Genomic DNA, 15,912 nt, shown 5'->3' on the forward strand with positions numbered 1-15,912 from the left:
AGAGCACCTCGGCATACACACACACACACACACACACACACACACACGCACACACACTCTTGCACGTAAACGTATTTATTTATTCATGCTTCTCCTCGTGCTTAACTTTTCTCCCCTTGTAATGAGGAGCTACTGGAAGCCTGTTCATGTGCTTGAGAGGATTTTGACACACCCACACACACACGCACGCGCACGCACACCCACCTGACAAAACACACATGTGCGAGGGAGCACCCGCCCACTAGGTGCTAAGCAGGCAGAGCGTAGCGCGGCTGTCAGTCACACTCAGTGGTCCAGACAGTGTAAAACAGGCCTGAGCTCTATTCAGATCCCATGGCAGCCACCTGGAAACTACTGACTGCTGAATTATGCACCTCCACTCTTTCCTCTGCTTAATTTACTCTGTTTGCATGTGCATGTGTGGGTCTTATTGTGTATATTTGCATGCATATGTCACTAGCAGGATTGCGATTTTTAAAGGTGTTTCCTGTGTGTGCCAGCCTGAGTTAGTCCACAGAGCTCTATTTATAAACCTGATTAATTATGGATATGTGTGCTCGACTGAACCTGCTGCTCAATAAACTCCACACTAATGCTCCTAAGCAGCGTGTGCTTTGACATGTCATTGACACGTTCTTTCACGTTTTCCTCCGCATCCTCTGCGTGCTCTTTTATTCATTCATTCACTCGTTTTTAAAAAAAACAACTAAAAAAAACCTCATCTTTATCTACTTTTCCCGCTGAGCGTCCCTCGTGCCTCTCTCAGCTCACTCTCCCTCCGCCTCATTCATACTTAATACAGCAGTCGACCAAGATGAATATTGTGGTTGTCTGTTGCTTCTTCCTGCAGCTCTCTCCCACCCCTCATTGTGTCTCGCTCTGCTGCACTGCCCCCTTCATTATCCTCCAGACCCATGAATGAAATACGCTCTCGCTGCACATTCCTGTGGGATGACCGCTGACCACGCCAGCTACTGTTAAATACACACACTCGCAAAGGCACACACGCCAACAAAAACAGGCAGACATTCATGCACAAAACATGAAGTGAGGTTTTGTTGTTTGGGCAGCGTGTGCTTTTTGACCCTTCAGTCTTGCCGCCCGGGCTGTTGGTTAATTGTGTCTGAGGGGAGATGTAGGCCTTAGCGACTGTGCTGCATTTACGCTGTCGAGGAGAGAAACCCAAGGCCTTGTTAAATCACCTCTCACTACCAGTTAGTCCCCCCGGACACCACTGCACCCCCCCCACCCTGCAGGTCTCGCTCTCTTGGGTCCTCTCTTATATCCTCCCTGCACCTGCCAGACAGCAAACTCCTGCCAGCTCAAGGCCCTGATAAGGCTTCAAACAGACATTGGAGGACAGTTGGATTTCTCTCTAAAGTTTGACTCCCCTTCCTCCCTCTCCCACTGTGAAGGTGACCCCGTCAAAATGAGTGTGTGTGTGTGTGTGTGTGTGTGTTTGTGTGTTTGTGTGTGTGTGTGTGTGTGTGTGTGTGTGTGTGTGTGTGTGCTGAGATGAGATGAGAAGTCAGGGCCCAAATGAGGATAGATGGCTGAGTGTCCCTGGCCTCTGCCCGCTGCAGAGAGCAGACTGAGAGGGAGAGATATTGGAAATCGACACCTTGGCTACATTAATCCCATGGTCCATTTAGCCAGGGATCCAAACAGCGGGAGAGACTTCTGCTCCCCCATTTAGGAGGGAAAATACATGTTGCAGTGTGGTTTGTTTGTTTGTCTGTGTGTGTGAGGAGCCTCTGCAGGAAAGGGTGTGAGCTGTGATATTTCATTACAGGAAATCCATTCAAGGCTATATTTGGTTTTCAGTCAATTTCTCATTCCATGTTACTCAAGAGTGTAATTATGTTTTTGTTTGTGTTGCATTTTTTTTTAGTAAATGGAGTCTCGTGGGGAAGTGAGGCCACCCGACAAAAGAGTCACACCTTCACTTGCCGGATGCTGGTCAAGTTTGGCCACGCCCACGGCCCCATGGAGGAGGGGCCAGGAGGGCCACGCTATGAGACCATGCAGTGTTTTGCTCTCACGCAGCCCAAGGCAATGATTGAGGAGGGTGAAGGTACAATGGCTTTTAAATCTGCATATTTTTTCCTTCATGACAAGAGGATGTTATTTCAGGATGATAATGTGTTTAAATAACATAAATCTGTGTTTAAAAATATATATATATTTCAAGATCCAAAAGTGCTTTGTGATTTAATAATTCACTCGGATGTTTGACCTTCACTAAGTAGAATTTTATTCTCTATGGGCATTTTTTTGCACACTACACTGAAGGGGGGTGAGGTTGTCTGTTCTCCATGTACTCCAAGAAATCTGTATTTATTTGTATTGGCCTGATTTTGCAACCCCATTACCGCAAAAAACTGCCGAAACTTAAACCTCAGAACACACTTTCGATGAACTTTTGAGTCCAAAAGTATTTTCATATTCAATGAGTCCGGATTTTGCCTCCAGCAAAATGACTAAAATGTTAATTAAAGGATTTGTAACAAGGTACTTTACCTTTTTGTACGGACAGACCAAATCAGACAGAAATTATGATACCAAGCAGACTTTATTATCACTTAAAATGTCTGGAGGGAATTTTTCAGAAGAATTAGAAAATCTAATTTTAAATGCAATTTGCAAAGCAGGCACTTTGTAGTATTTCTTGTTACCTCCTCACTTATGGTAACTCGGGCTCATAATTTGAGGCTCGTTTAAATTTACTACCCAGTTTCTCTTCACCTTTTTTTTACAACATTTCTTTTCAAACTCTGCTCACTGACTTAGACCCTAGAACATACCCTTAGGATGCACAAAGTATCCTTTGAATATTTTTAGAAAACATGAAGAAATTTTAATTAAAGGAGAGAATTTCCATTATAAGAATTCCATCAGCATGACATTCATATGTCATTGCTCATACCTTGCCTGATACTTTAAAACCCAGACTTCAGGAGTGCAAAATATCTCATATCAATGAGAGTGAAGCGGTTAAAATCCTAAAACAATAATCCTTAAGTAAAAGTAGTAATCATAAAACATTTCTGAAACCCTTTTTCTTCCCCCTTCAGACCTTCAGTCATGTATGATCTGTGTGGCCCGACGGGTGACAGCTATGGAGAGAACAGAGAGTTTTAATACCCGTCACGAGCTATCAGGTGAGGAGCTGCATCCCCGATAAACTTGAAGTGGCCATGACGTATAGTCTGCACCTGCAAACAAGTTTTCCACATCCCTCCTTACTTCTCCTTGGTTCCTCCCCTCCACTCATCCTCCTTCTGTCCTCCACGGCAGGTAAATTGATCCAGATCGACCAGAACTCTCTGCGGGCATCGATGCGTCCAGGCTGGGAGGATTTGTTGAGGCGCTGCATTCAAATGTTCCTTCAGCATAGTGACGGGCAGCCCTGGTCGCACAAACGCCACTACCATGAGGGTGGGTGACACGCAAACACACGCACCTTGAGTTAACTGCTGCAGTACTTCAGATTTAGCACATGCATCATGTTCAGCAACATTGGAAAATCATCGGGATGTTGCTGTGGTTAATTGTTACTCAGTTGTGTATCCTCTCGATTACAATGCTGTTGTTAAAGCTTTAAAAAGTTTCTACTGTGTGACTTGTTATTTTGTTCTTAATCAGTAGTTGCCACCAATATCTCAGCAAGGCGTCACTTTAGAAGAACCCTCAATGCATATTAATAAGAAACCACAAACTCCTGCATTACTGTATGAATATTGATCCCCTGAATACAAATGTCTGAGCCATACATCATTGATCCTCACTGTAATCACAGGGTTAGTTTTAACATAAAGGCTAATTAATGACTTGTTATTAGTGAAGTGTTTCAGGGTTGTTAATTTGTCATTGATCTGCCTGGGCAGCCTTTTTGCAGGGTCACGCTGAGACACCACTGTACCGCTTCTCTCTGTCCGACGGCACTCCAGTTACGGCGCAGACCAAGAGCAAACTGTATCGGCATCCAATGAGCAACGAGCCTCAAGGATTCATCTCCACTCACCTACTACAGAGGTCAGAGACGTTAAAGCGCGCTCGCACTCTGTTCAAAGACAGCAGAGAATGTTTCTGGTACTGCATAAAAGCACTTTCCGCATATCTATGCAAGGCAGTCAAGGTATTCAACAACTGAAGTGGCAGTTGAAGTAGCTTTTTTTTAACTGACATCCTGTGAAGAGTAAGAAAAATCCTCATAGGCACAAATAGTGAGTTGTTGTTGAGATGAAACATTTGAATACAATACAGAACGATGCAATACGGTACAATGCAAAACAGTATGTTGTGATACGCTATGATACTATACGCTTTGTAGCACCCCAGGGGCAAATACACAACACTGATTAGTCATAGAGATAAGAACACCATGAAGCCATTGCACAACCCCTGCTACCTTTAAGATGCATCATTTTAAATTCCTTTTTCCAAAACTCTTGTGCTCATAATACCTCTCTTTCCACGCAGGGAACCCAATGGTTACCGCTCCTCTCAGGGTGGGGGCATGATGCCGAATGCTATGAGACAACAGGGCATGGGAGGCCCGAACCCCAATGCCCAAATGAATATGAACAACGGCGGGGGCATGGGGATGGGAAGCATGGGCGGCATGAACAGGGGCTTTGGCATGAATGAGCAGGGCCACATGGGTCACATGGGTCCAATGGGCGGCGGCTCTATGTATGGAGCAAATGGAGGAGCGAGTGGAGGCATGGGCAACCGCATGATGCAGATGAATCAGATGGGGCAGATGGGTCAGGTGGGGCACATGAATCAGATGAATCAAATGGGTCCCATGAATCACCCTGGCCAAGGAATGCAGCAACACCCACAGCAGCCCCCATTTCAGAGCAGCGGAGGGTTTGGGCTGGGTGGCATGAATAGCCCCTCCGGAAGCCCCAGAATGGGTGGACCCCAGCAGGGACTCCTGATGTCACCACGGAACAGAGGTAGTCCAAAGATGGGTGCCAACCAGTTCTCACCAGGAGGTACTGGTCAATCTTTGTTGTCATTTAGCATAGTCTGTTTCTACTAGTTTCTTTAAGTTCATTCATTTGAGTTGTGTTTTATTTCCAGGCTTACACTCTCCCATGAGTGGCATTGTCAGTGGTGGAGGAAGCGGAGGAAGTACCACCACCTTCTCCAGCAGCTCACTAAACGCCCTACAAGCAATCAGCGAAGGTGTAGGCAGCTCCCTTCCCTCGACCTTAACGTCACCCTCGCCAGCCCTTAAACCTGACAGCTCTCCCAGTGTCCACTCCTCCTCTTCCTCTCAGCCCAGTCAGCCGGCAAAACCAGGCCAAGATGGCTCCAAAAGCCCCGCCGGAGGCTTTGGGCCTGGGCCGGGTGACCATCACCACCCAATGCAGCATCACCACCACCATCAGCATCCTCAGGCTGAGAGTTCTGGAGATCGTCCTGACAGCCAGGCAGCTACGGCGACTAAAGAGTGCGGCGATGCAGGCAATGAGGCAGGGGTGGCGAGCTCAGAGCCTCCTCGGAGGTTGCCGGACAGTAAGGGGCATAAGAAGTTGCTCCAGTTGCTGACATCCCCAACTGAGGAGCTGGGAATAAGTGGCAGTGGGCCAGCAGGGCCCCCTGTACCACCCCCACCACCCAGCAGCAGCACTCCTGCAGGCTCAGATAGTAAGGACCCCACAGGAGGCATGACCAGCCCGTCGTCTACTGGGGTCTCTTCCTCTTCCTCAGCCAGTGCCAATCCAGGTCTGGCGACTGGTCCAGGGGGCGTGTCAACATCACTTTCATCAGCCCACTACACGGGCTCGCTGCAAGAAAAGCACAAGATCCTCCACAAGCTTCTTCAGAATGGCAACACCCCAGATGAAGTGGCCAAGATCACGGCTGAGGCGACAGGAAAGGTGTCACTGGGGAATCAGGAGGGAGGGGAGGTTGGAACAGGCGGATCAGGAGGCGGTACTGGACCTGGGAATACTACCGAGCCCAAACAGGAGCAGCATAGCCCCAAGAAGGAGAAGACCCATGCCCTTCTTCACTACCTCCTCAATAAGGATGATTCCAAAGAGCCGGCAGACATAAAGCCTAAACTAGAAGAGCTAGAAGGGAAGGGGGCCCCGGGGGCTGCTGGCGGCCCTGCACGGGGAGGTCCTGGATGTGGTAACGGCCCTGCACCTGAACATCCTGAGAGCAAGATCAAGTCAGAGCCGCCTGATGACGTAAGATAAATCACTGTTTAGGCTTATTTGGCTAACATTATAATTGTTATTGGCATTAAGCTAGTCGTTCAGACTTCATGATAACATAGTACACCATCATGCCTTTGGCTAAAGACCTGTTATCTGAATTTTTGTGAACCTCCTCGGACTTTGATCTAATAACACATTTTGCTTATATGGATCTTCAGTTGCACAACCTGGAGTCCATCCTCGGAGATTTGAGGGGTTCAAACTCAGACTTTTACCCGGATCAAGCTGGAGGGGCTAATGATGCGGGAAACAAACCACAGGGTTGCCTCGATGACAGCCTGCAGAGTAAGTGGGTCAAAAACCAAAGCCTTGAAGAAGTGTCATTTACATGCAAGAAGAGTGTTGTAACAATAATATTTGATGATATTCAAAATGTCCTTTGAAATCATTCATGTATTAAATATGATGAGCAAATTTGCATTTGTGTTTCCACACTTTCTGAACACTTAGTTTTAATACATTACTTATTAGCAAATGGTCTGTGAGTCTATCATTAATTACTCCCACTCGATGATTTAAAGCTTATTATCCCTGTGAGAACGAAGAACATATCAATATTTTAATTTGCCAGATAGTACTGAGATGTATTTCTTTTACATCCACACCTACTTAGATGCAACACAGGTATTATTCTTTAGACACTAGAAGAAGATAAGTGAAAAGTGACCATTGATTTTTTATTTTTTACAGGGAGTCCAGGAATGGGTCCAGGTCCTCGGGGACCCTTCCAGAGGGCCATGTCCATAGATGGGAAGCCTCCAGTTGGTCCAGGAGGGACAGGTAGACGCCCCATGCTGATCAAGCAGGAGAACATAATGGGCAGTCCAGACGGGTACCCAGGAAACATGGGTGTGTGCTCAAGTAGGCCAACATTGTTACCAGCACTTTTTCTTTGATCTCTCTCTGCCTGCCTCAATTTATTGTGAGGCTTTGTGTTAATTGGTTATTCATTGACCATGTTGGAATTTATTGTATGCTATTTATTGGATGACTGTTAAACTTGAAACACACACTGCAACACCTGTATGATACTAATGCACCTGCACATCCGTTTGTTATGTATGACCAGGACCAATGAATAGAGGCATGGTTCCCCAGAGGTCTCCAATGGGGGGTTCAGGGGATTGGAGCATGCCCCGTTCCAGCGCAAGCCCTGTGGGGTCAGCAGGACACCCCTCCATGATGCGCCCAGGCATGGAGTACAACAACAGCAAGGGCATGATGTCAGGCCCTATGGTTAGCCGCTCCAACAGTGTACCCGGCACCAGGTCAATGCTGCAGCAACAGCTCATGGAAATGGGTATGTCTGTTTATACCGTAACACTGTCATAAACACATTGAACAACATCAAGGCTTTAATTCTGTAGCCCTATTAAAACCCATGTGACGTTTTTTTTCTTAGACACAGCATGGCTTTGTGCATAATGTTTATCACCATGCAAGTATGCTCAAATGGATGATACTAACATCTTAGGCGGGGTTATTTCACGCTAACATTTGATGATTTCAAACAGAAATAAATACAGCAAAAGTAAATGGGAATGCAATTTCATTTTGTATTTTTGGGTCACAAACTAAACTAAACCTAAAACCTTTTTTAAAAAGTTTTGATCGCTATGGTCTCTCACTGAAGGAAACAGGAGGGAAGATGAATATCCAGACCAAAGAAATTGGCAAAATAACTGACTATGTTTTAGATCTGATGAACAGTGTTATATGTTTGGGCATCTTACATAATGTTGCAGCTGTTGCCTTACACTTACTGTATGTTTCTGTACACTACGAACAGTCACACCAACTCTTTGATTCTTTCTGCTGTCAAGACTCCTAAACGCTGACAGCAGTAATTGACATAGGTCAGCTCTTAAACACATGCAACTAATATGCATGTGTTTTTTTTTCATTCATTTATCCAGAATTGTGTTTTCAGTTCTTCTATGAACTGGCTCCTCACAACAGATCTCTTGTCACCGACGTGTCTGGTTAAATGTTTGCTATTGATTGTAAGCTAAATTGTCCCTCTGCAATAAATAAAGTTGTCTGAATTTGAATCAGAATTACATTCTACATGCATGGCCTGTTGCACACAGACACTTTGTGCATCACTGAAAGTGTATTCTGTTTGTATTTAAGGTGGTTCTGCTGACATGGGTATGGGAATGAGCCCCTTCAGCCAGCAAGGCCAGCCCAGCCAGTCCTCGTCCTGGCCGGATTCTATAATGGGCATGGAGGGTAACAGGTCAGTTCAAAATCCCTTAATGTCTGTTTATTCCTGTTTAGCGGTGGTGAGCTTGGAGTGCGGTTCACACTGAACCTCGTGGTGAGATTTTGATTGTTTGTGTGCCGTGTAGACGCCAGTTTGGGAACACCTTAGATGATCTTCTGGTGCCTCCCACCACCAGCGAGGGACAGAGTGATGAGCGGGCGCTGCTCGATCAGCTGGACTCGCTGCTGAATAACACTGACGGCATTGCTCTTGAGGAGATTGATCGAGCCCTGGGCATCCCAGACCTCGTCAGCCAGGTAAGATATCAGAAAAGATGTAAAAAAAAAGACCCAAGGAGAAATTATCCATATTCATATCAGGACTCATAAATGAGCCTTGCGTTCATCTTTGAATTAGATATTTCAGTCATGACTCTCAGTGTTCAGACTGTTCTTTTTCTGAAGGAGGACAGATGAGCCTGGAGGGATCTGTCTGTGCCGCTGAGAAAGACAATTACAGAGTCAACCATTTGGAAATTAATCAATTAGATGGTGCTGTTTGACAAACTTCTTCTTTTGTCCTCTTGTCCTGTCTGCTCCAGAATCAGGGGGCTGAGCAGCAGCTGGAGCCTTTTCCAGGACAGGACGCTTCCATGGTGCTGGACCAGAAGCCTCTCTACGGACAGGGCTACCCCGGACCCCCCTCCATGCCCATGCAGTCCGGCTACGGAGGGAACCCCATGCAGGGACAGACTCAGCAGGGGGGGTTTGGGCCCATGCTCTCTCAGATGGGCCAAGGTGGCAGTTTCCCTGGTATGGGTGGGATGGGTGGCATGGGACACCCTCGTGCCAACATGATGAGACCCCGAATGATGACGGCCAACAAGCCCATGAGGCTTCAGCTGCAACAGAGGCTGCAGGGACAGCAGGTAGGAGAACAGGATGCTTCATCAGTTAGAGAACAATCTATGTTCCTTTACGTTTATTGGTATGGTGTTATTTGTGAAGTATGGTTTGAAAGTGCTGCAGAGTGGGCGTAAAATGTGTTCCTGCATGTCATAGTGAATGTTCTTTTGCCCTTCCTCAGTTCATGAATCAGACGCGGCAGGGTATGGGCATGAAGATGGAGAATCCGGGAGGAAACCCTGGCATGAGGCCAGGCATGCAGCCTGGCATGGGAGGACAGGTAAAAGAAAATGTTATAGATTAAACTCTGTTAAACACTTTGTAATAGGAGATCTGATTCCACAGAATTTGCACTAATATCATATTCTGAAACAAGTATATCCACGCACTAGTTCAAGGGCTCTGGTTAAAATATTTAGTTTACAGTAAGTGTATACAACGAATGTTCAATACATGCTGCTCCATTGAATAAACTGATGCAAGCATAACAACAAATACAGCCAGAGATACAGCTGTTATGTACAAGGAATTGCAATAGCTATGGCGAGATAATTCTGCACAAGGTCAGACACCATGGCTGAGATAAGCTTTATGAGTGTAAAGGCACGCAGAGTAAATGGATCTTTAGAACCTGCAAGAGGAGGAAGTTCAAATAAACTTAAGCCCAGGTGTGAGTGTTCCACATCAGTGATCTCTTTGTACCACCTCCTGGGTCAGGCTTTGTAAGTCCTAACTAATAACTTTACTTATTCTCAATAAAAACATAATTTTAAGCCATTCATAACAACAACTATGGGTTCATTCTCCAGCGAGACACTTAGGCTATGTAATGGGCAAACATGGACCAAAAATCCATGCATTGTCTTCTTTTCATATGTATACCTGCACACTTCATGCCAGAGCCAACTAGATATTAATGGACTTACATTCATAACAGAGATATACAAGAGACGTTTTCTTTTATACAACATCAAAGTTACAACATGTAACTTAAGCCCCTTTTTATCAGACTGTGTTACGGATTCTTTCTGCTCTTGTTCTGTGTGGTTGCCAGTATTAATTAGAAAGTGGTGGATTCACACTGAAAGGTCTGATTGCCGTTTAGAACATGGTGCACTTCCTCAAGGAGTAAATCATCTGCCGAGCATTTCTCAGAACCCGATTTTACAACCATACTTCAGGCCACAAGAAATACAAATCCCAGGAAAAGAGTTTATTTTCTGCTGAAGGCTGACTTCATTTAAATATATAGAACGAAGCAGGGACGATGCTGTTAATGTTGAGACCTAACCTCAACCAGTTTTTAATACTACATGCCTATACTTATACCATGTCAATCCTCTGTAAGCTGTCTATTTGTGATTGTTTTTTGCAGCAGGGCTTCCTCAATGCTCAGATGATGGCTCAGCGCAGCAGGGAGATGGTCACCATGCAGATGAGAAGGCAGCGTATGATGATGCTGATGCAGCAGCAGCAACAACAGGCTGCGGCGGCCGCTGCTGCAGCCGCAGGAGGATTCAGTCCCCCTCCAAACGTCACGGCTCCTGGCGGCATGGACAATCCCATGGGAGGGCCGAGCATGGGTCAGCCGGGCCCGCAGCAGTTTGGCTACGGAGGGAGCTATGGTGAGTTTACTTAACAAAGAGAACAATGCTGCTTCCTGGTGGTGAGACTGTGCACTGCAAGATTTGTGTAGAAAATTGCAGATTCTTCAAAGGGCTTTCCACATCCAACATCCTGTCTCTGTTTCTTTTTTTAAGCAGACAAAATGATATTATACAGTACATAATATTGTTTTGAAGGTTAATCTCATAATGTACAACTTGTGCATTTGCTTTGGAAAAATAAGCAAGCTGAAGCCAGGTGATCTATTTCCACAGGGATGGGACAGCAGGGAGACCCTTCGTTCGGACCATCAGGCGGCAGTCCTCCTAACGCGATGATACCCAGCCGCCTAGGACCTCAAAACCCCATGATGCAACAGCACCCACAAGGCGGTCCCATGTACCAGGGTGCTGATATGAAAGGCTGGTCGCAGGGAGGCATGGGACGCAGCAGGTAAGAACCACAGTGTCAGAGAGTGAGTTTGTGCTTCAGTTTGGCTGGCCCCTTGAATATACACAAGTTAACCCTTTGTTTCTTCCTGTTGCTATTCTTCACCAGTTCGTACCCACAGCAGCAGTTTGGGCCACAGGGACCTCCAGGGCAGCAGCAGTTTGGGCAGCAGGGGAATCCAGGCCAGTATGGGGGCATGATGATGAACGGGGGCATGCCAGCCAGCGGAGGAGCAGGTCACATGGGGCAGATGGGGGGGCAGATGGGAATGAACCCGATGGTGATGGGACGCATGCCTATGGGGCCTGATCAGGTAGGTGTAGAGGGTCTGACTGTTGAAAGTGGTTCACATTTGTTCAAGTTTATCTTAAAACAACACTGACATGCCTCTCGCTAAATGAAAACGCTGTGATTATTAATTCTGTACGTTGTTACACAACAGGGATAACAAAATGAGATTGTTAGATTGAGTCGTTTGCCCCCTAAATTCCAATCCTTTTACTCAAAATCACACCTTAAGTTGTTATCTCTTTTCTTGACTCAGCAAGGAAACATAATCAGCTTATAACTCATGGTACATCAAGGAGTTGACTTCAAAATCAACCGATTTTTTGCAGATTTTATGGCAATTTGGCGTTTTTGTTTCAAGCGACACAAGGCAAACACTCCACTCATACTCAACTGTACATACAGATGTGTCAGTAATGTTTCAAGACAGACTTAAACCTGTTCTGTCTCATTCTGGAAGAGTCGGTCAAAATGGCAAACTTTCCTGTCTCACTTTTTTCTTTTCTTCCTCCTTGATGTAGAAATACTGCTGAGCATGGTGACAGCAGCATTTGTCTCACTGTGATCTCCATCCAGAGAGAGGACACAGCTGCAGCACAGGAGTGAGGAGGAGGAGGAGGAGGAGGAGGAGGAGGAGGAGGAGGAGGAGGAGGAGGAGGAGGAGGAGGAGGAGGAGGAGGAGTCGTAGTGGAGGACCAGACTGTGTGTGTGTGTGTGTGTGTGTGTGTGTGTGTGTGTGTGTGTGTGTGTGTGTGTGTGTGTGTGTGTGTGTGTGTGTGTGTGTGTGTGTGTGTGTGTGTGTGTGTGTGTGTGTGTGTGTGTGTGTGTGTGTGTGTGTGTGTGTGTGTGTGTGTGTGTGTGTGTGTGTGTGTGTGTGTGTGTGTGTGTGTGTGTGTGTGTGTGTGTGTGTGTGTGTGTGTGTGTGTAGTGCTGCTTTCCCACCAGGAGTGAGCTTCCTTTGGAGAGGGGTCTGTCTGGAAACCTGAGGACAAACAGTCACATTGATTCATGAAGAAACTCAATATTGATAAGAATCATGAACACTGTCACACAGTCACACACTGAAACAGTTACAGCTCTTTGACTCCTCTGTAGACTGTAGTATTAATGTTCCTCTTTTCCTGAGTGGTGTGTGCCTCAGTGAACACAAACGCCACACGCTGGACCGAAACATGGACGAACGCGTCGAGACATCCTCTCCATGTCGTCGAATGTACTACGGAGCTGTGTTTTGATTTAAAAACATGGGATTCCTCTCTTCACTTCTGAACGCCGCCTCTCCGATGCTCCAGGCAGATCTCTCTGTGTACACAATGTAAAGTTTCTAGACGACGAGCCGTCAGATTGTGACACTCACATGAATGTCATTCAGCAGTAGCACATTGTTTTTCGTCCTCCGGGACGCCGCTGAGCTAAAGAACGACTGACTTACTCGTTGGCTGATTGCACTTTAAGAAAAGGCCAACATCAAAAGGATTGTGGCAATATAGAGGCCTTTACCCAAGAGTTAATGTATAGCAGCAGAAATTTACTGTTTATTTTTGTGTTTGTTCTCCAACTTTTTCCTCTGTAACCAGGATTGGTTGCTGATGATTGGACATGGGTAATCTTTTTGATCTTTGTTCTAAAGTGGGAACCAGTGGAAAGGCAGAAAGCACAGATTTTATCCAACGCTCTAGTCTACAGTGAAGCAATTTATTAGAGAAACTGAACGTTTTTAAAAATCACTCGACTTCAAAACTCGACTTATATTTATACAGATTTGCGATGTGATTGTTTTATCATTCCAGAGGTAACTTTTAAATTGAAATCTTGCAGGTATTTCGTTAACCTTGCACCAATTTGCGGTGTCACTACAAATGCAGAAACACAATTTAAGATGATGTCTACATTAGCTCCCGCTGTAAGAGAAATTGTGTGTTAGATTTCATTGTGCTGATTTCTAGCAATAATACTTCCTCCTGGTTTTCCCCTGAGGACAAAGCTCATACACTCAAAGTGATGGCACTGCAGTATTAGACATGTCTCATTTGGAGTTCTTTGTTTATTTGTTTGTTTGTTTCTTTTACCTGTGAATATGAATTGTAAATAGGCTTCAAATGTACTATATATAAATATATATATGCTTTTGTAGGTCACATACGTTTTTGCACAGATTGTAAGGCTTGATATTTAAAAGTTTCTTAATCTGTCATAGGTCAGCTTTTATTTTCCAAACCTTAAACATAAGGCAGAAAGGAAGGGCCTCATTTTTTGTAAGCAGTACGTGTAGATTTAGTTTCATACTGTCACTTTCTTTCTCTCAGAAAACATTTTTCTGAGGACATAGTCTTAGCTGAAGAGGTGCTAGTGTGTCATGTTGTTTTTAAATTATTTTTCTCTTGACAGAAAAAGGAAACACAAAGTATGCCTATATACATAAAGAGTTGACACATGATTGTGTTAGGCTTCAAGGGGCCCAGATGTCTTACCAGTAATGTGGTGTTGATGTTTTCTCTACTGAACCTCATGCTCCCATGTGTGACTTAAAGTTTCACTCCTGAGATTTCTGTGCTTTCGGATTTTGTAGATTTGACTGTTTAGCCTCAGACAGAGACACTTTGGAGCCACTGTCTGCAGATGTTTAATCCTTATGGAAGCAAGACAAGAAGTTGTTTGAATCCCTAATTGCCTGTCAATCTCTTGACAGGGAAATCTGTTTTTTTTTTTTTTTCACATTTAAGTTTGCCTTTATTTTTATTCTAACTCCTGTGAACCTTTTGTTGGAGAATCTACCTTTGAACACATGCTCAATCCAAAGATTTTTGTTTGTCATTCTGCAGTTTTTAGATCAGTTCCTGACGTAGATCGTGCAAGTACTCATGTGTGATTTAACTGTTGCACATAACCTATAATATTCATTGAACTAAATATTTTTAAATGCATATATTATATCCCCATGATCCGTATGACATAGAGTAGACAAAAGTCTGGTTCTGCTGAGGTGGTTTGAGTTTTTTCCATTTGTGATTGTTTCTTCCTTTCTGTAGCTCTTATGGCCAGTTGAATTGTGGTGCTGCAAACGGTGCTTTCACAAGCGAATGTTGAGATTTTTTCTAAGCTGAAAGGAGGTTTCATGATTGATGTCTTTATGTCTCAGAATAATAGCTTGGAGTTGTTTTTTTTGTAACCCCAGTCTCAATGATGAATATGAAATTTTAAATCGTTAAATATTGGCGAAAAAAACGTTTTTCTAGGAGGCAAAAAGTCTCCTTAGAGTGCATCGTCGGCACTAAAGATACGGCTAAAAATCTGGGAAACATATGGTCATTATTAAAGGATGTAAAATACTATTGCATTTTTTCTTACCCTGTTTCTTGATGTTAATATTGATGTAAATACAAATTTATATTTAAACATTACTATGTCTCTTGTCTTTTTGCACGTTAATCCTGCAGCCACAACTCAGTCTGTCACCATGCAGCCCTCTTAAAGTTTGTTTTACTACATTAGCAGGTCCTTTCAAGAGCACAAGTAGAAGTCTTCTCATGTCTTCCAGTCTGCATTTGGAACAAGAACAGTGTGGAGGACAGCCGTGTGGCAAATCCTCAGACCGAAGCTGAAAATGCGTAGAGCGTTCTCTCAGACTGGCTGTGTTTGTGTGACATTAGTGTGCTTCATGCATCATTCTGCAGCCTCACTTTTATTCGTTTGTTTCCTGTCATTGGTCACACCCCTCCCCCAAGAGTTGCTGTCATTAATCATTGCACTTTTCTTGCTTTCTCTTAATGATTTTGCTCCCCCCTGTAAAGATCTGTCACCTCCAGACTGTAGGTAGACCTGCTGCGGCTGCTGCTGCACCAGGACCTCACAAGCCCATTCAAAACACTGAATAACTTTTCAGGCTTGTGCATTATTCTTTATAAAATAATAGTGCTGTCAATTTAATGTTGACTGACTTATTCAACCCTTCAATCTGAAGTATTGTATGTAGAGAAGTGAGGTGACATTTTTATGTGGAGAGATGTTGAAGTGTCGACTTTTACGTTATACCAAGGTACATGCTATAATAACTCCCATATTACTATAGTACATACCATAGTACCTCACAAAATATTATGGTATACCATGGTACAAACCATAGAAACGTGCATATTACTGTGGTACATACAGCGTTACCTGACTGCACCACCCCAGATAGACTATCACCATGGTACAACAAATCATTTTAATCACTTAG

At 44.6% G+C, this 15,912-nt stretch overlaps 1 protein-coding gene across 3 annotated transcripts in view; it reads left to right on the forward strand.

Moving 5' to 3' along the window:
• Positions 1 to 12,318, forward strand: part of LOC132989632 (nuclear receptor coactivator 3-like) — a 46,203-nt gene extending 33,885 nt beyond the window's left edge. The window contains exons 7-23 of one of the 3 annotated variants that reach the window (XM_061057354.1): positions 1,892 to 2,074; positions 3,075 to 3,161; positions 3,298 to 3,438; positions 3,888 to 4,035; positions 4,483 to 5,003; positions 5,092 to 6,209; positions 6,398 to 6,524; positions 6,930 to 7,100; positions 7,309 to 7,539; positions 8,373 to 8,478; positions 8,591 to 8,762; positions 9,047 to 9,373; positions 9,532 to 9,630; positions 10,726 to 10,975; positions 11,231 to 11,408; positions 11,514 to 11,718; positions 12,215 to 12,318. In XM_061057354.1, coding sequence (XP_060913337.1) covers positions 1,892 to 2,074; positions 3,075 to 3,161; positions 3,298 to 3,438; positions 3,888 to 4,035; positions 4,483 to 5,003; positions 5,092 to 6,209; positions 6,398 to 6,524; positions 6,930 to 7,100; positions 7,309 to 7,539; positions 8,373 to 8,478; positions 8,591 to 8,762; positions 9,047 to 9,373; positions 9,532 to 9,630; positions 10,726 to 10,975; positions 11,231 to 11,408; positions 11,514 to 11,718; positions 12,215 to 12,226 — 4,076 coding nt within the window. In that variant the 3' untranslated portion in view covers positions 12,227 to 12,318. The remainder of the gene's footprint in view (positions 1 to 1,891; positions 2,075 to 3,074; positions 3,162 to 3,297; positions 3,439 to 3,887; positions 4,036 to 4,482; positions 5,004 to 5,091; positions 6,210 to 6,397; positions 6,525 to 6,929; positions 7,101 to 7,308; positions 7,540 to 8,372; positions 8,479 to 8,590; positions 8,763 to 9,046; positions 9,374 to 9,531; positions 9,631 to 10,725; positions 10,976 to 11,230; positions 11,409 to 11,513; positions 11,719 to 12,214) is intronic. The other 2 variants (XM_061057356.1, XM_061057355.1) reach the window with 2 other exon arrangements.
• The last annotated feature ends 3,594 nt before the right edge of the window (positions 12,319 to 15,912 follow it).

The sequence above is a fragment of the Labrus mixtus genome, chromosome 15 (genome assembly GCF_963584025.1).
Source record: "Labrus mixtus chromosome 15, fLabMix1.1, whole genome shotgun sequence".
NCBI classification, from domain to species: domain Eukaryota; kingdom Metazoa; phylum Chordata; class Actinopteri; order Labriformes; family Labridae; genus Labrus; species Labrus mixtus.